The sequence below is a fragment of the Martes martes genome (genome assembly GCF_963455335.1).
Source record: "Martes martes genome assembly, chromosome: 4".
Classification (NCBI taxonomy): domain Eukaryota; kingdom Metazoa; phylum Chordata; class Mammalia; order Carnivora; family Mustelidae; genus Martes; species Martes martes.
In genome coordinates this window covers 129,178,887-129,204,962 of record NC_137891.1, presented here as the reverse complement: position 1 = coordinate 129,204,962, position 26,076 = coordinate 129,178,887, and the positions used below count along the sequence as shown (strand labels likewise).

Genomic DNA, 26,076 nt, shown 5'->3' with positions numbered 1-26,076 from the left:
GTTATATAGGACAATGTCCTCACAGGAGATGTACAGCTGTAGTATGTAATAGTGTTCTCTCTTTTCTGAATTTCCCTGGTACTTCAATTTTGAATTTAGCACAATAATTAATATTCTGTCTTGTGCCCAGTCTCAATAAATACATTATAAATTCCCAGAGGACAAAGTGGAAGGTTCCTGTAGGAGGCTACAATAACAGGATATAGGATTTAAAAAGCTAAATTAGAATGAGATTATGGCTGGTCTTCCCCAGGCAAAAGAATTATTTAGCAAGTTAACAAGATTTAGTGGTGAGGAGAGCCTAAAGTAGGATGGTAGCAAAAAAAAATGAAAAGTCCTAGGGTACCTGGGTGGCTCAGTGGGTTAAGGTTAAGCCTCTGCCTCCAGCTGGGATCATGATCCCGGATCCTGGGATTGAGCCTCACATCCGGCTCTGCCACTTTCTCCCTATCCCTGTCGCTCCCCCAGCTTGGCCTGTCAGAAATAAATAAAAATATTTTTAAAAAAGAAAGGGAGGGAGGGAGGAAGTAGGGATGGAAGGAAGAAAAGTCCTGGTAATTACGGGGAACATTTACACTCCCCTTGCATTGGGGCTCTTACTAGCTTCCACAAAAAGCTAGCCAAACCTGTAGAGTTTATAAAGCCCCCAGCACTGTTAACATTACAGCTTCCGTCTCCCAACCCAAGGTCTAACTGGAAGAGAAGGTGACCTTAAGTAGAATTCTTCACGTGGACGTTCACTTCCAACATTCATTCGCTGAACCAGGAGCTTTAAATAGGCGCATCTTATTTTCAAGAACACTGCACATCCACGCACGTGGGTAGTAATAAGTAGCCTCGGGAATATTAGAAAAAGTCGATTTTACCTAAGTGATTCAATTCCCCTGTTTTCTGAAGTACAGTCCAGCCTTTAGTCTTTGGACCAGAGTCCGACAATAAAGTGTTCTCGGACTACTTAGAGCACAAACGATGTGGGTCCAACCGGTTTCCCGGACAAAGGTCAAGGCTGCGGGCCAGGAAAGTATCTTTCCGCCAGGCGCGGGCGCACACCGCGCAGAGGTCGCTGGCCATGCCCTCTCACCCAGATTCCTGGCTTGCCCCGCGCCGCCAGCGGACTCCAGCCATGGAACGCGAATCCCGGGTTCCTTTCAGCATGACCCTTCGCTACCCCCCGAGAGGTCGCGTCGTCTGAACTCAGGGCTCGAGGGAAACGAAGCCTTTTCGTGGACCACCCCTGGGGACCCATTAGGCCCCAGGAGATCATCGAACACCCTTCTCCCACTCCCCCAAGGTCGTACGGACGCCGCCCCACAGGCGTCCAGAACGGCGCGCACGCAACTCCTCCCCCTCTCGCCTCTTCCCCTTCCGCCCCCCTTTCTGTGCAATCCGCTCCCCCTCCCTCCCCTCCGACCTCAACGCCGGTGGGCGGGACCAGGGTGTAGGCGGGGCCAGAGGGGTCAAGCGCCCCGCGCCGGGGACAACCCTCGCAGTGTCAACGCGGCGGATTGAGTTAGCGTTTGAGTATCCGGACCGGGAGTCAACATGGCAGCGGTGTTTAGGCGTAGCTGCAGGGTGAGAGGGAGCAAGGGGCGGGGGGTTGGGAAATGGAGGTTATGGTGTTTGGAAGGGTTGGGAGGAAGGGAAGCCTGGGATGAAAATAGATGGTGTCCGGGGGTGGGGAGAGGAGGGACTCCCTCGGACCAATATAGGCGCTGGTCACTTTCAGAATGTCCTTTTATTTTTTATTTTTTTTCCTCCCTCTGGCCGGGGGAACTTTCCAAATATTTACCCAAGGAGTCTCACCCTGTCCCGTACGTGAACCTCTGAACTGGGCGGGGATCTCAGAAAGAGCAAAGGCCTTGTTTTTGCAGTATGTTTTTGAGAAAACTCTACTGACTTGCTATCTCTAGCCCAAGAAGAAATCATAAAAGTAAATTTCACAGTGCATTTGATAATGCTAGAAAGTGTAGATTTCAGACATTCTTGTCTTGGGCGGCTGCAAAGTCACCGGGAAAAGGAAAACGAAGCAGCCGCTTCTCAGGATACTTAATATGTTTAATACTCTTTGGTTTTGGACTGTGGAAGAGAACGCTTCTGTTCCGTACATTACAAAGTAAAAAGAAGATCCTACCGCAGAATTTTGCTTGAAGCTTGTCTATTCTAGTGTTGTGGCTCACAGATTCTAATTTGTCTCGGTCAGTAGATGCTTTATACCTTAAATATTATTGATACATTAACACAAAACTGCAATTTAAATGTCATTTATAATTGAGTTAAGAAATTCATGTTCTTGACCCAAAAAGAGTAAAAATTTTAGAATTTGTAAGAATTCTAACGGATTGTTGTCCAATATTTGTTATTGCTATACAAGTTAAGGGGCCCTGAGGGGAGAAATCGGGGGATTTTAAAAATGAATTTTAACTCTGACACCAGGAAAAAAAAAAAAAAGACTGATTTCTCAATTTGCAAGGAAAAATGTAGAAAAACCTGATCCAGAAAACTTACACCTCTGTATCTCTTCTTTGACATTCCCATAAAATTTAAGGATTCTTATATTCCTAAGAAATACACAAAAGCATTTAATTATAGTTGTGCTGTTATTGCAGAATTGAGGCTTGATTGAAGATGCTGTCTTTTGGAGATTTGGAATTGGATTATTCTGGGCAGAGCGCCCAAAGTAATAAAATCAATATTTATATGGCATGCGTCCAAGACACATTATTTAATTATCTCAACAAGTTATCCAGTAAGAAAGGCCTTATTTTCTAGGTTTTAAAAGAAGGTACAGGAAGTTTGTAATTGGCGCAAGCTCTGAGAAATACTTGTGGAATGTAGACTTAAACCATCCTAAATCCAAACAGTCTACAGTTTCTATATTCTGTGTCCACTGACCCACCTCTCTAAATGGCTAACATTATATATAATTAGCAGATCGATGGGGATTGTTCCCTGGCTGTAGCTACTTTTGTATTTTGTTTTATATAACATTTTCCTGAAAAATAATATATAAACTTTTTATAAATTATTTTAAATCCAGTAATAATTCCCTATTTAAAGTCTTGCAGACTATTTTACCTGTTTGTAAGGTCTGATTTTTGTGCACTGGTATCTAAACACACATTTAGAAGAGCCGAGTTTATTTGGTCTGATTTTTGTGGGATGACGTTTTTCTTTATTCAGTGTAATAACCAATTAATTAGGAGACTTAAATTGAAAGAGCAGTATAGCAAGGTGGTTGATGGTATGAGTTCTCTATAGTAAATGTTAGAATTAGAATCCTGGTTCCATTTGAACTTTCTGAGTCTCAGTTTCTTCATATGCAAAATAGGAATAAAAGTAGTGCCTTAATATTAGGTTTGACTTGGAGATTCAGTGAATTAATACGTGGAATGTGACTGTAAACAAGTATAGGTTTGGTCTATGATGACTGAACAGTAAGGATTAGAGAAACCATGTTTTACTTCCAAAGTAAATTTAATGAAAATTGCAAAGAAAATGTGAATTTTCATGCTCTGTAGTTTTTTTTCCCCAAAATTATAAAGTGTTATTTTGAAAGAGCTATTTAAAATATTTGACAATCTTGGGGCACCTAGATGGCTCAGTGGGTTAAGCCTCTGCCTTCGGCTCAGGTCATGATCTCAGGGTTCTGGGATTGAGCCCCGCATCGGGCTCTCTGATCAGCAGGGACCCTCATTCCCCCTCTCTCTCTGCCTGTCTCTCTGCCTACTTGTGATCTCTCTCTGTCAAATAAATAAATAAAATCTTTTAAAAAAATAAATACTAAAAAAAATACTTGACGATCTTTATTGTAACTTCAAATGTAGGTGATTCTCTGAATAAGCTGAAGTAGTCACCTACAAAATGGACAGTTTCTTTTTACAATTTTCAAGAAACATAAGCAACATATGTATACTTATGTTTCAAACATAAGTATATTGTTCAGTTTCTCTTTTCTTTGGAATATTAGAATTGCATAGGGATATTTCCATCAAATCCTTTGAAGTGTAAACTATGTTTTGCTGTCCTCAAACGTTTTCAGGAAGGAGTAAGGGTATGGTTTCCATTAACTTTAATAAATGCAAATGGTTATTTTTGTGTACATTAAATTGTCATGAGTATAATAATGGACTGCAAGGGAACAATATATACATCTGATACTTTTTTATACATATTTTAAAAGAAATGGTATATTGCAGATATTAAGAAATGTAGCATAGCAATAGTTTAGAACAGGTTGGCAAACGTTTTTGTAAAGGGACAGTAAATATTTTCAGCTTTGTGGACCGCATGGTTTCTGATAACTGTACAACTCTGCTGGAAAAGCAGCAATAGACAGTATGTTGTTCTAATAAAATTTTATTTACAAAACCGGTGGCTGCTGTAGTGTGCTGACCACTGCCTTAGAATATTCTAAGAATGCCTATAGACAGCAGCAGAAAATATAGAACTTAGTTTTAGGCTAATTTGTTTTGTCAAATAAAGTGAGATATCTTAGAAAATGGAATCCTCCAAGGGGAAGATTCCCACACCTGTGAGGCTCACCAGACAGAGTATCAAAGTTGATAGACTAGGGAACTCTTGAACATAGTACTATTCCGTCCTGTTTTTGTCCCCACCCCAACTTCTCAATCACAAATGACCTAAAGCTTGTGAGATTTCCAGGATAGCAGTCCTATGTCTGCTAATACCCCTGATTATTGTTTGCCTCAGAGACAGTCCACTTGAGTAGTACAAATACTGCTGATTAGTGTTATTTACTGTTTTTTTAAAAAATTTCTTTTGTAGTAAGTGTTCACACATCTAATACTTGGCTTATTTAATATAGAAATCAAGTTATAGTTGGAGGCATTTAAGTAATGACTTAAAAAACTATGCTCTTGAGTATAGTCAAACAAGTAGCTGTACTCGTAATTGCCAGTATTCTCTTATTTGATGTTTAATTTATCAAATTTATTTTAATAAAATTATCCTTTACAGGTCCTAAAAAGTGTTTCTCGTTTTGACTGGAGATCACAACATACAAAAGCTGCCCTACAGCATGAACCAAAATTGGGATTTAATTTTGGTATGTTTTGTTCTGTCTTTTGACTTTAAACATACTTGTTATATATATGCATTTTTTATTGCATTGTATATGTATTTGTCTGGAATATATTTGTAAATCATCTTAGTATTGTCTGTCAATAAATAGAACCAATTACCATCCACAGATTTCCAGTCACACCCATTCTTCCTGACCTCTTTTTTTTTTCAGCATAATCTATGTAGAGACCTGTGTTAGCAGCAGACATAAATATCTGTGCCCTTTTTCCTAAGTATGTAACCCTAAAATAACAAATTTACTGATACATACAGTCTTCAAGTTAGAAATTTGAATGCAAAAGATATCTTTTGAACACTAAGATACACAGTGCTAGGAACCTGCTAAGAAGCCAAAGCCTGTTTTGACCCTAATATATCTGAACTGCAGTTTTGTTGCTCATGGGTAGGGTTTAAAGTCCTGGGATCAGGGAGTCATGTGGTTTGGGAAGGAAAAGGCATGAGATCTCCCTTTCCCTTTGCTCTCTATTTTAGTACATGTGCTGCTGAAGCGAGCACGCCCTTCGCTCTCTAAAATGCAGATCCTGAGCAAAAAAAATTGAAATAATAATCCCTATTTTTAGCATCCATCACCTCCTAAAGTGCTTCTTGCTTTAAAATTGTTACCTTTTCTTTAGTTAAAAATCCATTTTCTCTGGTTTCTTGGTCTCAGAAAATAATTACAAGGCAGCTCAGATAATTAACTCATACCGCGATACAAATGACAAGCTCAGAGCTCACCAGGGTTATCATTTTTGGTTTTCATTTTATTTTTTAAGATTGTTAGCATCTTTACAGTTTTTGAAAGAGAATTAAACGGGAAATTTCAGGCCATGTGAGGATAGCAGCTTGGGGCATTGGATTTTCTCTTACAGTGTTATTAACATAGGTATCGTTGCTATTTAGTTTCAGTTTGTCACTTACAGATTCATATTTAGTAGTAAGAAACCAGCTGGAGAAATCTGGTGGTTTGTTGAGTAACAAGATGGGACAGATACAGGTGTTCAGGAGTGAGGTCATTAAACTTAAGGACCAGGGGTAGCATCTGTGGGCAGTTGTATCAGGCTCTTTCTAAAGTGGAGATAATATCTACAACATGGGATTTATCTGAAGGTTAATATACTGCATATGTAAAGTCCATAGTACACAGTGACCAGATTTAAGTAGATTCTCAATAAATAATAGAAACTAGATCCCTGCCTTCCCTGTCCTTTACTCACCTACAACCTTGGTATCTGATGGTTCCAATATTAGAAGTAATTGTGATATAGAGAACAGTGACTGAAACTCTGAAGTATACTTTTACTGCTAATTCATGGTAAGACTATGAGGCTATCATGTCCTCATTCGAGCTTTTGTTTCCTTATCTATAAAATGAGAGATTTGATTTTAGGCTATTTGATCCAACACCAAAATTCTCATGTCTTTTACGTTTTATTTCTCATATCCCTATACAAAATGATTATTATAGTCTTGAATATGCTGGCTCATTCTTATCTCTTTGTTTTTGTTCTTATTGTTCTTACTGAAATACCCTATATCTCTTTTAAATCTTACCTATCCTTTGATGTTTGACACAACCACATTAAAACCCTATGATAGTGTGGATTTGAAAAAATCCAAATGATCAGCTCCTGTCCTCAGTCCAACCACCACATTCATTTCATTAGTTTTATAACAACAGAACCTCATATATTTGCAGTTGAATTAGAGTTCTATCTTACTGTTAACTTTTGGGAAACCCTCCCACCACTTTTACCAGTTGCTTTGTGCTAATTTATAACCTTAAATTATCTGAGTTTAAAGGAAGAGTGAAATTGTAGTATTGGTAGTCTTTTTAAAAATTTTCCTTTTTTTCTTTTTTTAAAAAAAATTTTATTTATTAGAGAGAGCATGAGCGGGGTGAGGGACAGAGAGAGAAGCAGAGTCCCTGCCTAGCAGGGAGCTCCATGCGGGGCTCCATGCAGGGCTCAATTCCAGCACTCCCAGATTATGACCTGAGCCGAAGGCGGATGCTTAACTTACTGAGCCATGCAGGCATCCCACATATTGGTATTCTTAAATGATACTTTGGAACAAGTTTTATTGGTTTATGGTCACTGAGCATGTCTCATCTCCCTGGTTAGACTAATTCTTGAGATCAGGGAGTATCTTATATTTAGTTTCATCTCAGGATTACTAAACATTTGATAAATCTGCTTAGGAACTAGTAACAAGTAAAAACAAATTTTTTTTTTATTTTCACCAATTAGAAGAGAAAAACAAATTTATGTCTGTTACTGATTTGTAAAAGCTAGAAATCTTACCTGTGTCCTTTGGTACTTGTATTGACGTAGGTTTGTTTATATAACATAGTGAAATCTTTCTAGTCCAAAAGTGTGTTGTGGTCTTTGTAGTTTATTTGTGGACTTTTCTGGTTAATCAAGAGTTAAAGACTCCATCATAAATTTTCACATACTGAGTTCATAGGACTTTTCTCCTCAGCTCATTATCTTGTTTTAATATTTTTTAAATGATTTACTCTTAGAGCTCACTGAACAGCAAAAAGAGTTTCAAGCTACTGCTCGTAAATTTGCCAGGGAAGAAATAATCCCAGTTGCTGCAGAATACGATAAAAGTGGCGAGGTAGGTATATGCATTTTAAGGAGAAAAAAGTTTTTTACATTTTTCTTAAGATTATATAATTGAACTATTTAGATTTTTAATATAATTGGTTTTTTTTGTAAAGGTCTTTTTTACCTTTTTCTTTCCTTTTAGTACCCTGTCCCCCTAATTAAAAGAGCATGGGAACTTGGCTTAATGAATACACACATTCCAGAGAGTTGTGGTAAGTTTTCTTCACATTTTTAATCCTTATAATGCATATGAACAGGGAAAATGGTAAAACTCTGCTCGTTCTTTCAAATATTAACTGCCATTTATCTTAAGTCATTTATGATAAATGGCTTTCTACCTTTATCTTTCTGTTCAGACTTCAGTATTTGCCTGTTTTGAGAAACCTTGTATTAACACTTAAAGGCATTTTTCCTTTATAACTCACTTCAGCCTTAACTTCATCCTAGACACTGGTAATTTCTCTTTAGAGTTGGTCAATTTGTTGCATTTTGGTTCTACCTTTGATTTTACATTTTGTTCAGATTTTTTTCTGTGAGATAGTCACTCCTTCAGGTGAAAGAGTCAAAGTTTTAGCACAGTTGAATCAAATTTTTACAAACTCAAGTTGAAACAGGAAGGCAGGTCCAGATTACAAATAGAAAATTTTTTGAAATATTTAAAACTTATTTTAGAGAAGTGTAATTTGTTACTGTGCTAACCAGAACATTTTTTTAGTTTCTTGGTAATTAAAATAGTTCACCTTTATTTCTAATAAGATCTACTACATATTATAATGGGTCTTAAAATATTTTGATTCTATAGGAGGTCTTGGACTTGGAATTTTTGATGCTTGTTTAATTACTGAAGAATTGGCTTATGGATGCACCGGGGTTCAGACTGCTATTGAAGCAAATTCTTTGGGGGTAAGTTTCTTAGAAAATTAATTGCCTAAGTGAAACCGTACTGCTAGGTTAGGTTAGTTGGCCAACACAATTCTCTTTAAAAGGAATACAGGAGGGGCACCTGGGTGGCTCAGTGGGTTAAAGCCCTCTGCCTTCAGCTCAGGTCATGATCCCAGGGTCCTGGGATCGAGCCCCACATCGGGCTTTCTGCTCAGCGGGGAACCTACTTCCTCCTCTCTCTCTGCCTGCTTCTCTGCCTGCTTGTGATCAAATAAAAAAATAAAATCTTAAAAAAAAAAAAAAAAGTAATACAGGAGGGGCACCTGGATGGATCAGTTGGGCTCTGGTCATGATCCCAGAGTCCTGGGATCCAGCCAGGCATCACATCAGGCTCCCTGCTCAGCGGGGAACCTGCTTCTCCCTCTGCGTGCTGCTCTCCCCGACTTATGCACTCTTTCTGTCAAATAAATAAAATCTTCTAAAAATAAATGAATAAAAGGAACACAAGATTGTGCAGTGAAGCCTAGAGTTCTTACTGCATAAGTTGATCATTCTGTTCCTGTTGTCCCCAGTAATTGGAGTCCTAGCTGTCCTTGTAGGGAAACTGTCTACTTTGGCTGCTGTGTCAGTGGCAGTTCTTAGGTAAGGGCAAGGCCAAAGACTAGCATTCCGGAGAGAAGGATCAGGAAGGCTTGCTGCCACTGCTGGCAGTGCTGAATTTAGTGAGCAGTTCTTAAGATGTCTGATCATATATAGCACATTATTTATCCCAAATTTAATTCTTTGTGTATGTTACTATAGTGGATTTTTACATATTACCAACAAGCCCAGTGTAACTTAATTTTTGAAAATACTAGATTCACAGATTTATTTCCTCTTGGTTTTAACTCTCTTAAAGGAAGAATAAAGGCTAGCCAGTTCTTTGGACTTATCCCTTGGGAGAAAGTAGTACTCTCACTTTGAATTATATATCTCTGAATTTACGTACCTAATAAGAATATCTTGCTTTTTTCAATGTCACGTTTCTTTGATAGCAAATGCCTCTTCTTATTGCTGGAAATGACCAACAACAAAAGAAGTATTTGGGGAGGCTGACTGAGGAGCCACTGATGTGTGTGAGTATGTGCAGCTGTTGCTTGGGAACAAGGGTGCTGTTTCTTCTTTCCAATACATATGTGTACACTGGAATGTAACACATGAAGATAAAAGTTAGCAACATATTTAGGTATAATGGTGTTTCTGGGGTACAAGACAAGTGTCATAATCTCCTAGCTTATTGCCAAGAAAGAAATACTTGCTGTTTAATGCAGCACTGTGCAGTTCAGGACCTGAGTGAGTGTGTCAGAAAGTTCAGACTGAATGCATGACAGTAGGTGTTTGAACTAATAGTCTTTTGAACTAAGAAGAAATTAACGTGACTGAAAAGTTATTCTATTTGTTGAGCAAGTGGCTTGGAAAGAATATAGATTTTATTTAATTCCCTGAGCACTACATAACAAATATTTAAATTGGATTTTTAAAAGATAGTTATAGGGGCCCCCACCTGGCTCATTCAGTAGAACAGGTGACTCTTGATCACAGGATCATGAGTTCAAGCCCCACACTGTGCATGGAGCCTACTTAAAAAAAAAAAAAAAAGATATTTATACATACATACATACACACACACACACACACACACACACACACTGAGGACCTATTCTGAAAGTGTTTTTACATAAGGATTTTGAATTTTGTTTATCAGCTGAACAGATTTCAATTTAGGGTGTGATTGTGATACCAAAATATAGTAAATTGTTACCAGTTTTGAACTAATTGTGAAAATAGGTCTGAAAGACTAGAAAGTTAAAAATCAAGGTTTCTCTCTTCAGGTACCTTAATTTTAGGCAAACTGCTTAATAAAAACATTTATACAGATTTTTTAATTAATTGGTAACTCTTAAATCAGTTTAGTAGGCTAATTCTCAATATTGTCTTAAGATTGTGTGACACATTTAGATTGTTTTTCTGTATCCTATATAATACTAGAAATAAGCTAAAAAAATTTTAGCATAGAGTTGCTTAGGAAAACCTACATTAATGCACTGATAAGAATATTTAAAATTATTGCTTATAAATACGTATTTCTAAGATAAAAGTCTTTAAAAATAGTTCAGGTATTTTAAATATTTTTTGGCTGTTTTGTGTGTTATCAATACTTCAGTATATATAAAAACAAATTTACTGTAGTCCCTATGTTATTCTAACTTCTGAATTAATAAAGGTTTACTATACATTTTTCCCCTGCTAGTGCATAATGGCAGTAAATGTACCCAGAATATGAAATCAAGGGTGAAAATGAAAATAGTCAATTCCCTTACATGCATAGAATTTACATGTTATGGGACTTTGGTACTTTGGATTTACAAACTCTGGGTAACCCTGCATTTATCTCAGTATCATTTGCATTTGTTATTCTGCCTGGAATACACATTCCTTCTTTATCCCCAAAGAATACCTTTTCCTTTTTGAGACTTGATGTGAGCATCACCTTTGGAAAGCTTTTCCTGACATCCTAAAGCTAAACTAGTTTCACAAGACCATTGTGTATGACTGTAGTACTTAGATATGTAATTACAATATAGTTAGTATTTATCTCCACTATTGTGGAAATCTTGAAGACCAGTCTTTTATCTCTAGTTTTTCCATCTCCTGGTTCATAACCTGGTACATAGTAGATACTAAAGAAACATTTGAATGAATGATTACATGTGAATGGATTAACTTGAAGTTATCTAACATTTTGATTTATATGGTTTATTGATATCCTATATCTAGTTTTAAGTTATATATTAAATGTTGCTACATTTGAGCAGTTTATTTGATTCTCTGAGAACATTTTATTTTTAGGTATTTAAAAATATTTAAAATACTGGCTTCAAAAATAAAATACGCTCCTGTTTCTAAACATTCATAATTTAATAATTAAATTTAAATTATTTTTATTGCTTCCGTATATTTAAGGCTTACTGCGTAACAGAACCTGTAGCTGGCTCTGATGTAGCTGGTATAAAAACCAAAGCAGAAAGGAAAGGAGATGAATATATTATTAATGGTCAGAAGATGTGGATAACCAATGGAGGAAAAGCTAATTGGTATGTTGTTTAAAACATCTCTATATATTGCTTGTTAATTACTTCATATCAGAATCTTCTCTCTCTTCTTTATTATTAAAGCACCACAATTAAGGTAAGTTTTAGGGGTGCCTGGGGTGGGTCAGGGTTAAGCACCTGCCTCTGCCTCAGGTTGTGATCCCAGGGTCCTGGTATCCCAGCTGTGGCGCCCTGCTTAGTAGGGAGCCTGCTACTCCCTCTCCTGCTCTGCCTACTTATGTGCTCACTCATAGTCTCTCTCTCTGTCAAATAAATAAATAAAATATTTAGAAAAAGTAAGTTTTATTCATGGAACTGGAGTGTCCATAAAAGATCATAAATAGTTCAGTTATTTTTAAAAACTATTTTTAAGCCCTGAATTATTTCTTCAACCTGACTCTTCAGAAGTTTAATTTGTGAAAGAAAATAAAACAAAAACACCTGCTCTGGTTGAACGTGAATCCATCTACGTGGCTTAATATCTCCACTGGCTATACTAGCATCTTCTTGGAACTGTTCTCTGAAGACTGTGGAAAAAGGAAAGCCATTGGTATAGTACACTTCTCTGATTCTGAACAACAGGCGAAGACATCTTAAAACTCAGATTATCTTTTAGAAAAGACGGAATGTTACTTTAGTAAAATCTAAAGGTCAAAGTGTATAGGTCTAAAAACAACGACGTGAAGTTCAAGAAAGGATCATAAAATCACCTGCATAAATAAAAACAGTGATGAACCTATTTATACCATTATTTGTGGAAAAAATATGACAGTAAAATGGATACCTGTAGATTCAGTAGGAATCAACACTGTGATGTCTAAGAAGGTAATGTAATTTCTGGCTGAAATGATAGAAGTACAACACAAATGAGGGAAAAAGTGGTAATAGTTCTGTATGACACATTTTAAGACTTGCATTGACAAAATGGAATAAGTTAAGAAGCAAGTAAGTATCCCTCATTAAGAAGAGTCTAGAAAACATGTCCAGTGAAGAGTAAAGGAATTAAGTTAGTTTAGAAGAATTTTAAAAGTTTTGGAATAACATCACACAGAATAAAGAGCAGTGTTGTACATTTGCTTCAGGAAGCCAGTGGAATTAATGGGTCAAAGTTAGAAAAATGGGGCACCTGGATGGCTCCGTTGTTAAGCATCTGCCTTCTGCGCAGGTCATGATCCCAGGCTTCTAGGATTGAGCCCTGCATCAGGCCCCCTGCTCAGCGGGAAACCTGCTTCTCCCCCTCTAACTCCCCCTGCTTGTGTTCCTCTCTTCGCTATGTCTCTCTCTGTCAAATAAATAAATAAAAGTCTTAAGAAAAAAAGTTAGAAAACTGAAGACATAAAAACAAGCTTTCCAACAACGGTGCTGTCCAATGTTGTTGAGTTGTCATGGGAAATAATGTTTTTACCCATCACTGCAAGTATATAGATAGAGACTTCCTAGGATAAGGGTTTACTGGTGATTGGAATAATGAACTAAATGGGCTGTTCCTCCGTGTCTGCAAAATTCTTATTCAGTATATGTGTGTGCTCTGTAGTGCAGTTTTCTAGCAGGTAAAGCATTATTCCTGGGAGTAAGCCTACCAGGAAATTATTTATTTTAAATAGTACCTATCAACCCCTATATCACTGTCCAGTATTAAGGAGGGCTAGATGATTATCTTTAAGTAAATCATCATGATATCAGAAAGTAATAGAAAAATGAAGGAACTATTAAAATTTAACAAGTTGAGAGAAATCTAACAGTGCAATTAGAAGTTTTCATAATTTGGGATTCCTGGGTGGCTCATTCGGTTAAGCCACTGCTTTCGGCTCAGGTCATCATCCCAGCGTCCTGGGATTGAGTCCTGCATCAGGCTCCTTGCTCGGCAGGGAGCCTGCTTCTCTCTCCGCCTCTGTCAGCCACTCTGCCTGCTTGTGCACATGAGTTCTCTCTCTCTCTTTCTCACAAATAAATAAAATCTTAAAAAAAAAAGTTTTCATAATTTTAAGAATTCATTAGGTAATAATTCTCATGTAGTAAGACAAATTAGGTAATATAAGAAACTAGAAGATAATTTTTACTATTTTTTACTACTATCAAGTAAAATTGTAGAGTAAATGATAACTTATTAGTGTTAAGCATAGGATATAAATTTGTTTAAGGAATTTTTTTTTTAAGATTTTATTTATTTGTTTGATAGAGAGATCACAAATAGGCAGAGAGAGAGGGGGAAGCAGGATCCCTATTGAGCAGAGAGCCCGATGCAGGGCTCAATCCCAGGACCCTGAGATCATGACCAAGCCGAAGGCAGACGCTTAACCCACTGAGCCACCCAGGTGTCCCTGTTTAAGGAATTTTTTTTTTTTAAAGATTTTATTTTTTTGACAGAGATCACAAGCAGGCAGAGAGAGAGGAGGAAGCAGGCTCCCTGCTGAGCAGAGAGCCTGATGCGGGACTTGATCCCAGGACCCTGAGACCATGACCTGATCCGAAGGCAGAGGCTTTAACCCACTGAGCCACCCAGGCGCCCCATTTAAGGAATTTTTAAAAAATTCTCCTATGTCAGGCTGTTTAGAACATAGGTTACATTTAGATGTTTTTACATACCTCATGTTTCACTTTAAAATCAATTTTGGGAGCTGTCACCATGTGTTGTCTATTGATGTCACCATATCCATATTATATATATATTAGGTATTTCTTATTGGCTCGTTCTGATCCGGATCCAAAGACTCCTGCTAATAGAGCCTTTACTGGATTTATTGTGGAAGCAGATACCCCAGGAGTGCAGATTGGAAGAAAGGTAAAGTGTGTATTTATTCGTGATTAAGGCCTCAAATACTATTTTAACTATAAATTTCAAAATTACTCTTTTAGCTTCCTTTATTGAAAACATTTTCTTTGTACTAAGTTGCAATAAAAATAAAGCTTCCCCCCCTTTTTTTTCTTTTAAGTTTTTGTTTTAATTCCAAACCTGAACACTATGTTCTGTACACCTGTAGTGTACAGTGTTTCAGGTGTACAGGATTCATAGTGATTCAACACTTCCATACATCACCCCTGTGTTCATCAAGATAGGTTTGCTCTGTAACCCCCATCACATATTTAACCCTTCCCTTAAAAGCTATGTCTTGATATTATCAGGTGGAATAGTCTATGTATTGTAGCTGAATATTTTAAGTTGAGAATAATCCTTTTGATTCATTATTTGGAAAACTGGTTGTTCCTGGTGCCAGTCTGTAATAGCTGTGAGGTAGAATGAAGCAGAAATGCAGCTGCCATTTATGTGGCCTGCCCAATAACGGAGTTTTAGATTTCAGAAGATTTCCCCCCTCTTTTCCCTTCCTCACAGCAGCCTTTTTGGTAGGATAACTAGCATTATGCCCACTGTAGTGATTAAAACAATATCCCAGATCATATAACACCAGTAAGAGAAAATTCTGTGCCTGAGGAAAGTATGGGGATGGTAAAGAGCCGAATGTTTATAGCAGCAATGTCCACAATAGCCAAACTGTGGAAAGAGCCTAGATGTCCATCAACAGATGAATGGATAAAGAAGATGTGGTGTATATATACACAATGGAATACTATGCAGCCATCAAAAGACATGAAATCTTGCCATTTGCGACGATGTGAATGGAACTAGAGGGTATCATGCTTAGCGAAATAAGTCAATCGGAGAAAGACAACTATCATATGATCTCTTTGATATGAGGAAGTGGAGATGCAATGCGGGGGGGGGGTTGGGGGGAGGTAGGAAAAGAAAAAATGAAAAGATGGGATTGGGAGGGAGACAAACCATAAAAGACTCAATCTCAAAAAACAGACTGAGGGTTGCTGGGGGGAGGGGGAACGGGAGAGGGTGGTGGGGAAACGGACATTGGGGAGGGTATGTGCTATGATGAGTGCTGTGAAATGTGTAAACCTGGCAATTCACAGACCTGGGGATAAAAATACATTATATGTTTATTAAAATAAAAAAGAAATTCTCAACATAGGTTCAAAATAAAAAAATAAAAAAAAAAGAAAAGATAATGTAACACATTTGAGAACTGTTGTAATTTGAATGTGTGGAGATAATTTAGCACTAACATTTAAAGTAGACTAAAGAGAAAAATTTAAAATTTAGCAAATCAAAGAAGGAAGAAATGAAGTCATTAAAATCATTTTAGTGAGAGCTAAGATTATAACTTTGAGACTAGGAAGAGGAGACTTAATTTTACAACTGTAAAACTCTCCTCTGCAAAATGAATTTGTAAAAAAGAAAACCTAATGATGATCAAATGATGTCTATATTGAAGGGAAAGGAGAAATTTTGGAAGTTTATTAATAGTTACCAAAGGTTACGTAATCCTGTTTTAGTAAAAGCCATCAGAATCTCTCTGTTGTACTCAAGCCTCTTGAAAATGGAAGCATTTACTAGAATATGGAAGAGGGGCAACTTCTCTCAGAGGCCACAGAATATTAAAGGTGGAAAATATACACATTATTTCAGTCTGTTCACTGAATGTTGAAACTGAGACCCAAGTAAATGATTTACATGGTTAAAGGTAGAGTTGAGATCACTACTAAAGTATCCTAGGAACTCACCCAATGTGGCTTCTAACCCTGTTTTTCTATATTCTCTTTTAAGAATAGATATTAAAGGTAGACTGTTACTTCACCAGTGAAATTATAGTGAGGTTGTTGTGTATAACAAAGTATAAGTTGTAAGAATGGATGTGCTTCTTCCAAGTAAATGGTTTGTTTTTATTTATGTTCTATTCGTGTTTTCTTTTTAAGGATGGTTGCGAGAAAACTTAAGGCCAAATTTGTGGCCATTTTTAGAAAGTGCAAAGGACCTAACAACTTATACTGTTTTTAGTAGTAAACCCAATTGTGGATTTTATCATGCTATTTCTAGTCTCTTTTTTCCCAATTTTCTCACTTATAATTCAATAAATATTTTTTTTAAATATTTTTATTTATTTATTTATTTGACGGACAGAGATCACAAGTAGGCAGAGAGAGAGAGGGGAGGAAGCAGGCTCCCTGCGGAGCAGAGAGCCCGATGCGGGGCTCGATCCCAGGACCCTGGGATCATGACCCAAGCAGAAGGCAGAGGCTTTAACCCACTGAGCCACCCAGGGGCCCCTCAATAAATATTTATTACTGAGTTCATCCTATATATGAGGCACTATTATGTTATTGGGGATACCATATGGATCAATACAGACAAAAATCCCTGCCTTTGAGGAGCTCACTTTGTAGTGAGAAAAACAGATAATTATATTATATATATTTAAACCTACTTAAATCTTTTTTTGAAATATATGGGCATTTTATAGATTTGTGAAATTTAATGTTTTTAAAAATGCTTTGTGTTTAATATGTCATCTGGTTTGAGAGGAGTACAGGAAGCATTTTGGGTTTAAATGTTTTAGTGTTTGGAGGTGCCTGGGTAACTCAGTCAGTTGAGCGTCAGAGTCTTGGTTTCAGCTCAGGTCATGATCTCAGGGTCCTAGGATTGAGCCCCACCACCTCTGTATTCAGAGGGAGTCTGCTTGGGATTCTTTCTCTCCCTCTTCATCTACCCCTTCCCCCCACCTTGCTCACAGGAGGACAGGTGCTCTCTCTCTCCCTCTCTCTTTAAAATAAACCTTTTTAAAAAAATGTTCTAGGGGCACCTGGGTGGCTCAGTAGGTTAAAGCCTCTGCCTTCGGCTCAGGTCATGATCCCAGGGTCCTGGGATCGAGCCCCACATCTGGCTCTTTGCTCGGCACGGAGCCTGCTTCCTCCTCTCTCTCTCTCTCTCTGCCTCTCCGCTACTTGTGATCTCTGTCAAATAAATAAATAAAAATATTTTTTTAAAAAGTCCTAGTGTTTGGAGTGAGTCTGGGAAACAGGCTAGAGTAAACCATTTTTGTAAACAGTGTTTTCTCATTATGTTGAGTGAGGGTCTGAGTTATTGATTTATAAAGAACAAAAAGACCAAAAAAAAAAAAAAGAAATGTTGGTTTCTTTCTTGGTAAAACTATATATCTGGTTGTTACCATTTCTTCAAGCCTAGAAGCAGACTAATACTATTAAGGCAAGCAAGTTAAAGAGTTTATTTACAGCTCTGTGCTCCCATTTTCTTTGCTTCTTACGATGTTGATTAAAAAATGAGATTAAAATTTTTTTCCTTAAGGATAAGAGTCACCATATCTGCAACTTCCTCTCAGATAGTTCAGCAAATAATGCTACTAGTTACACACACAAAACATAGAAATAAAGCAAATGTGACAAAATGATATTGGTGAATTGAAATAAAGGGTACATAGGTATTTGTTAGATTACTCTTATGGCTTTTCTGTTTGACATTTTTCAATTAAAAAGTTGAGGGAATATAGTTACTTTGGCAGTTTATTGTAAAATTAAATATGCACTTACCACATACCCAGCACTCCTAGGTATTTATCCAAGAGAAATGAAAACAAAGGCCTATACACAAATGTTTATAGCAACTTTATATAATTGCTAAAAACTGGAGTGAGGGGAATGTCTATCACTGGTGAATAGATAATGGATATATGATACATCCCCGTAGTGGAATACTACTCAGTAAAAGAAATAAATTACTGAGCAGCAGCAATATAGGTAGATCTCAAAAGCACTTTGTTAGGTGAAAGGTTAGACACAAAAGCCACTTATTACTTGTTATTATCATTCTACTTAACATGACATTCTGGAAAAAGAAAAATTATATGAACAGAAGTCAGATCAGTCATTGCTTCAGGTTGGGAGTAAAGTAAGGGAATCGACTTAAAAGAAGCACAAGGGAGTTTTGGGGGGTGCTGAAGTATTCTGTATCTTGATTGTGGTAGTGGTTCCACATACACATTTGTCAAAACTGTTAGAGATTTATATGTAAAGAGGGTGAATTTTTCTGTATGTAAATTCCACTTCAGTAAACCTAATTTTAAAAAAGAGTCGATACATTATTTTGCTAGCTCCATTAAGCTAAATTAAGCATCCTAAATCAGAGTATGTTTGCTAAATGCTTTTCCAGACATTCATGGTAAAAAAGATAGCTTTCAAACATATGAAATTTGCCTTTGTAGTGTAATATGTTCATGTAGATCTTTAGACTATTGTTGGTTTCAAAGTTTGTGAAACATTGTTTTAAATTAGGGGTTGACAAACTTATTTTGTAAACTTCCAGTTTATAACTATTTTAGATTTTGAGATCCACAAGATTTCTGTCCCAGACTACTCTGTTCTGTTATTGTAGCAAGAAAGTAGCAATAGATAATATGTAAACAAATAGGTAGTGATTCTAGTCCAATAAAGCTTTTTTTTTTTTTTACAAAATAGATATTACAACCCATCGTTTGTTAACCCCTGTTTTAGATAATTGCAGAAAGTCCTAAAACAGAGGTTAAAGCAAAAATTCATGCTAGCTCAAAAAGTGTTCCTTAATACATATTATCTTCCTTATTAGGAATTGAATATGGGTCAGCGATGTTCAGATACAAGAGGAATTGTGTTTGAGGATGTGAGAGTGCCTAAAGAAAATGTTTTAATTGGTGAAGGAGCTGGTTTCAAAATTGCAATGGGAGCTTTTGATAAAACTAGACCTCCAGTAAGTAATATCAGTGACTTGACAGTCTTTAGAGGATCTTTTATTTATTACATTGAGTAGTTTTATTTTAACATGGTATATTTTGTATGTATTTCTCTTTTATTTATTTATTTATTTTTTTGGTGTGTATTTCCTTTTTAATATCTAATTAAGGATGGAGAGATACTATCATTTTTCTTTCTTTTTTAGAATTCTTCAACTGTCTTACTGCCTGTTACAGAAATTACTTTAGCAAATAACAGAATTACTGTAGTCACTGCTAAGTTGTTACAGAGAGGCAGTCCATACTTAATCATTCCTGCTGATTGTGCTCATTTCCTGTTTACTCATTAGGAATAAGTTCCCTAAGAAGCTTTCCCTTGTTAAACAGAAGGAATGACTTTCTAGGCTGTGATCCTCTGCCTCACAAATGCTTTAATTCATAAAAAATATAAATCGAAATGCTTGTTCTCCCCTACCCCTTCTTTTGTTGCCTAAAGGTATAGATCATCTTCTCTTTATATAGTCCTTAACTTAGAATTATAGGCAAATAGTCATTGAACTGTGTTTTAAAAACAACAGGAACTTACGCTTTGTAAAATGTTAAAATATTAGGTAGCAGCTGGTGCTGTGGGACTAGCACAAAGAGCTTTGGATGAAGCTACCAAGTATGCCCTGGAGAGGAAAACTTTTGGAAAGCTGCTTGTAGAGGTAATTTTGATACTGAACTTGCTGTGTTCAAAGCACTCAGATTAAAATCCAGAGTTTTTACAGTGGACTTCTGTCAGCCACACTGGCCCTTTGCTGTTGTCTTTACCTTTCCTCTTTCCCCCCAAATACCCACTTCCTCATTCATTTTACTAACGAATCTATCTTCGTCATCCAATGTAAAACAACACCTCCCAACACTCTATATACTAATCCCACTTGGGTTTGTTTTCCCCGTAGTTCTTGACACCACTCAACATTATATCATGTTTGTGTTTGTTTATTATAAGTCTCTCCTTACTCTCTCATTTGAATGTAAGCACCATATAGGCTATGAATTTCTGTTCTGGTAACCCTTAAACTTCTAGCATTTAGAATACATTTCCACTATGAACTTCTATTTCATCCATTCAACAAATAGTAACTGAACACCTACTATATTAAAATACTAGTAATCGGATATTTTCTCTGTTCCAAGCACTGTTCTAGGGGTTTTACATGTATTAACTCATTTAATCTTCACATTACTGTGGAGTGGGTACTCTTGGTCCCATTTATTGTATGTAAAACTTTAGGTTCACCTAATACGTAATGAAACCAAGATTTGAACACAGTCACTTAAAGAGTCTGTCCTTTTGCACGTTACATGAGCTATTTCTGGGAATAGAAAAGAAGTTTGACACAGACTCTGTACTCAGGAACCTTTAACTTTACTATAGAGATATGATACATGTCTTAAAACAAATATTAAGGAACAATATAGAGCTGTATAAGAATAAGTCCTGAGTGAAGGCTTATAGACTGGGTTAGAGAGACCAAAAGGCGAAACTGTCATGGATGGGCCAGAGACATTACAGGGATTCTGAGACATTACAGGGATTATGTTTAGAACAGGATTTCTCAAAGCATGGGCTGAAAAGAAACTGGGTGAGACTCACTGGGATTTTTTCATTAACATCTCACAGGAGAAGCATGGGTATCTTATACCAGGTTGCCAAAGTTGTGGTGATATAGGGCTTCTGTTTATTGCCAGTGGGAATATAATTCACTATACCTTTTATGAACAACGTTTTGGCATTATATATCAAAAGTGGTTATTCTGCACCTGTATTTCATATGTATCTTTCAGGTTTACTCCAGTATGTGCAATGTGACATGTCTATAGCTTATTCGTTTCAGCATTGTGTAGAAACAGCCAAATATAGAAACAACCAAAATGTTGATCCACCATACAGTGAAATAGTTCACAGCTATTAAAAAAAAGGTGTAAAGAAGTTCTTTATATATTACTATAGAAAGCACTCAGCTTTATTGATAAGCAAAGCAAAATGAAGAACCATCAACATGGTAGGCCAACATATGTGTAAAAAAGGGAGAGACTGTAGATGTATTTGCTTACATGTGTTTATAAGATCTCTGAGAAGATGAAAAAATAGCCTGGTTACCTCCAGGAAGGGGAATTAAATGGGGTTGGAGATGGCAGGGATGATAGAAAGAGGAAAGTTTGAACTTCAAACTGATAGATGTATTACCTATTAAAAAAAAAAAGTGAAAACTGAAACAAAACAACTTGAAAGAATCATTGGCTTAGAAGAATGGGCACAATCAGGCAGAAGGAAATAAGGGAAGATATTACTCTTCTTGTTCTACGTAGGAATTATTTATATTGGTTAATAATTGCCTCCTCTTAAGACATATGTACTATGCTACTCTCAAGCAACTTGTCACATTCTGGAATAGTTTTTTTTAAAAACTAAAACTAAAAATAGTGTTTTTTAAAAACAGTAAGTATATGAACTTGAACAGCTCAGGTTTTTGTTTTATGTACATTTGGTGCATATTAGTCTGTACAGTCATAACTTTTGTGGTTTTTATAACCTCTTAGTCTTCAAAACCCATTTTGGTGTTGCCTATGATACAAAGCATCTTTTTAATAATTTTAGTATTCTCGTTTCTAAATGCCTATAGGCCTTCTTTAATGTGTATTATTTTAAAGCATATGTTCCATTCCATGTTCATTGTAGAATAACTTATGTGATACAGTATAAGCAAATTAAGTAATAAAACTGCTCCATAATCCCATTGTCCAGAGATTATTACAGTGATCATTTTGCTCTGTATTCTTTTTTTCTACGAATATATTTTTCCAAAGCTGTAACCATACTGTATATTTGAAATTTTCACTTACCTATACATGGTGAACATATTTCTATCCTATAATAGTTTGGCTGTACACCTAATACAATACTTACTGTCTTTTATTGAAGGTGTTTGTCTTGTGTCTCCTCTTTGATTATGAACTTCTAGAGGGGGGATAAGAAGCATTTTTTATTTGTCCTTTTCTTGGTGCTTACTTTCTTCCATCAGCATCTGATAAAGTATCTCATCATTTTTCACTGTGTCTATAATAATTTTCCTTAAAAAAAAATCCCAGCAAGGGCTTCTGGCAGTAGAGCATGTAGAGCATATAACTCCTTGCATGCGGTTGTGAGTTCAAGCCCCACGCTAGGTGTAGAGTTTACTTAAAAATACATATATACATTTAAAAAAAAAAAAAAAGTCCCAGCAGATACCCAGGAGGAGAATACATATAATTTTTACGGTATTTTTGCCAAAAATACATAACTTATTCTAGCTCAGAGAAAACATCACAAAAACCTGAATTGGGGGACATTCTACAAAAAAAATAACCACTCAGTATTATTCAGAAGTGCCAAGGTCATAAAAGACAAGGAGAAACTGAAGAATCTAACAGTCTGGGGAAAACTAAGAAGAAATAACAGTTGAAATTCTGGATGGGATCTTTGAACGGAAAAGGACATTAGTGGAAAACTTGCCCTAATTTGAATAAAGTATATAATTTAGTTGATAATACTATAGTAATGTTAATATTCTGTTCTTGATCTTTATACTGTGGTTATGTGATATGTTAACATTAGAGGAAGCAGAGTGTAATTTTTTAAGTCTAAAATTAGTTTTAAAGTTAAAAAAAAGTTCTAGGAGAAAAACGTTTAAATAGTTATTATCCTTAAACTTTTTTCTTTCTAATTCTAGCACCAAGGAATATCATTTTTGCTGGCTGAAATGGCAATGAAAGTTGAACTAGCTAGATTGAGTTACCAGAGAGCAGCTTGGGAGGTTGATTCGGGTCGCCGAAATACCTACTATGCCTCTATAGCAAAGGCCTTTGCTGCAGATATTGCAAATCAGTTAGCTACTGATGCTGTGCAGATTTTTGGAGGCAATGGATTTAATACAGAATATCCTGTAGAAAAACTAATGAGGGATGCTAAGATCTATCAGGTAAGGTTAAAAATGATTTTTTGTTGTTTCTTAGGTAAAAGAATATTCACAGATGACAAATTTCTAATTATTTAGGGATTTTATGCCATTAGAAATAATAAATTATCATGGGGGTGCCTGGATACTTCAGTCAGTTAAGCGTCCGACTCTTGATTTCAGCCCAGGTCACCATCTCGGGGTCCTGGGATCAAGCTCCGCATTGGGCTCTGCACAGGGTGTGGAGTCTACTTGAGATTCTCTCTCTTCCTCTCTCTCTCTCTGCACCCCCCCCATGTGCTCTCTCGCTCTCTCTCTAAATAAATAAAATCTTTTTTTTTTTTTAAAGATTTTATTTATTTATCTGACAGGCAGAGATCACAAGTAGGCAGAGAGGCAGGCAGAGAGTGGGGGAAGCAGGCTCCTCGCTGAGCAGAGATCCCGATGCGGGGCTCGATCCCAGGACCCTGAGACCATGACCTGAGCCAAAGGCAGAGGCTTTAACCCACTGAGCCACCCAGGCGTCCCTAAATAAATAAAATCTTAAAAAAATAATAAGCTATCATAGATGGCTATAAACCAAAGCTTTAAAAACTAATTAACACAGAAGAATGTTACCTTTAAGTATATGGCTGAGAGACTAGGCTAACAAAGTAAATGGTATAGATATGTATGTATATGTCTGGATCAGCCATCTTGAATCTTAACATCCTACCTAATCGTAATCTACCCTTTGCTCTCCTAAAAGTAAGCATATCATTTAAAATAAACTATTTTATTTTGAATCTTTCTCAACAATTATTGTATCAATTGAAGCCTTATTTGGGAGCAAAACAACTTGAAGAGATAGTGATAAAGTGATATTAACCATTTGATAGAGGTTCATCTGAGACGATGAACCATATATAACAAATTGCTGGGGGTAGATGTTTAAACTGGAAGTAAGGACTGGCTACTTAGGAATATCTAAGTTAAAACCAAGTCCTTCCAGCATCTTTTTCTTTAGAAACTCTGTTCCTTAGTCAGCAAGAGAGAAAATCTGGTGTAAGAGTAAAAATGGAAAATAACTAAAGATGACAGCTAGCTAAAAACAGTTCAGAAAAGTTGGATAAATATTTTAGCAACATTAAACTTCAGATTTCCCAAACTTTTTGAAATATTGTTATCCTTTGATTTTTAAGATACTCCCAAAATTTTGGTAAATGACTTTTTATAAGAGAATTATATTTTCATGGTTTCACAAAATCAGGTTTCAGAATCTCTATGGATTACAGACCCTATATATGGTTTGATTCAATTTGGTATTACGATGGAACTTATGGTACTGCCCAAAATATTGAGTAAGTTGAAGTATTATGTACTGAAGATATTTCACCTATGTGTATTCTTTTTTCTTGCAGATTTATGAAGGTACAGCACAAATTCAAAGACTTATTATAGCCCGTGAACACATTGGCAGGTATAAAAATTAAAGAGATAGCTATAGAAACATGATTAACTGTTGAGTGATTAGAACACAACCTTCTGTTTAAGCTCCAAAGAAGAGAATGAGCTTCAAGATGTTTTCTGCTAAAACTTTAAAATAAGTACTCTTACACTAAACTCATGCAGCTGATTCTAATACTAGTTTTCCACTTTTGTTTAACTTTATGACTTGCTTTTTCACAAAAAGATTAGGTTTCATTAAAGTTACGTGTTATCTTTAGTACTACTGTACTTGAATTACATTAACCTAGAAAAGCACATTTGTTTTGTTACATTAAGCACTTAAAGTAACAGAAGTTCTTTTGATTTCAATATTTTTCCAGTGACATTTTTGAAAAATGGGCTTATAAAAGTATTCAGAATGTTTCAAAATTTACGTTGAGAAAGCATTATAGGATTTGGATGCCATCAGATAACTTGATAGTGTCTTTGTAGACTTAATGGTATTGGGGGAGTTCATTTTGCTACAATTTGGAAAGCATTTGTTTTCAGTTTTGTACAATAACACTCAAAAATTTGATGTTCATAATTCTCTCACCATATAATAACCAAAAGTTATTGAAAACCTTGTTTAATTCTAAATCTGCATTTTACTTGCCTTATTTAGAAATAAATAAAATCTGCCTTAAAATATTTTTATATGAGTCCTGGTATCTGGGTAGGCTTTGATCTATTGTATACAATCTCATTTCATGTGCATACATTATAAAAAGAAATAAAATTGTTAAGTGCCTACTATATATCTGTTTGTATTCTTTCCAGGACGTTTTATTACTTCATGTAATAATGTATGCTTGATTTATTTACTGTAATGGAAAAAAGTCATGTTCTGATTTTGAACTCCATAAAGTTACCTCCTCATTTTTCTCTAGATGATATTATTAGACATGTCGAAAAATATAAAATAATGTAAGAAACAAAGTTTGTGAATTTAATATTTCTTTGTAATCTTAAACATCAAATACTGACAAAATGTTATACCAACTGCTATTTCTGACACCATTTTGATTCTGACACCCAGCTGGGCATCCTATGGCTCAATCCTATTCTGACATTAACTCCAGATAGTTAGCATCAGATTCCATGGGTTTAAGGGCTCAGTCCCACCAGCAACACTCACTTCAGTACCACTCACACATCCTGGGCCCCGGGGCTGTCCCAAAACAACAATCATAAGGACACTAGTTGGACTTGAGAAAAACAAGACACTAGAGTATCCCTTAATGTAGAGATAAAAGAACTAAAAACTAGTCAGGCCAAAATAAAAAATTCCATAACTGAGATGCAAAACTGACTGGATACAATGATGAGGATGAATGAATCATTGATGTAGAAG

General features: G+C 36.2%; 1 protein-coding gene across 2 annotated transcripts; it reads left to right on the top strand.

The window, feature by feature from the left end:
- The first annotated feature begins 1,185 nt into the window (after positions 1-1,185).
- On the top strand, positions 1,186-25,480 carry ACADM (acyl-CoA dehydrogenase medium chain). 2 transcript variants are annotated; one of them, XM_080801918.1, is made up of 12 exons: positions 1,186-1,572; positions 4,978-5,065; positions 7,607-7,704; positions 7,837-7,906; positions 8,497-8,597; positions 9,611-9,691; positions 11,580-11,710; positions 14,381-14,489; positions 19,149-19,289; positions 19,884-19,979; positions 23,031-23,279; positions 24,656-25,480. In XM_080801918.1, the coding sequence occupies exons 1-12, from the start codon at positions 1,543-1,545 to the stop codon at positions 24,725-24,727; spliced, it is 1,266 nt and encodes a 421-aa protein (XP_080658044.1). In that variant the 5' UTR covers positions 1,186-1,542; the 3' UTR covers positions 24,728-25,480. The 2 variants fall into 2 exon arrangements, with proteins under 2 accessions (XP_080658044.1, XP_080658045.1); XM_080801919.1 differs by lacking the exon at positions 1,186-1,572 and adding an exon at positions 2,091-2,195.
- The last annotated feature ends 596 nt before the right edge of the window (positions 25,481-26,076 follow it).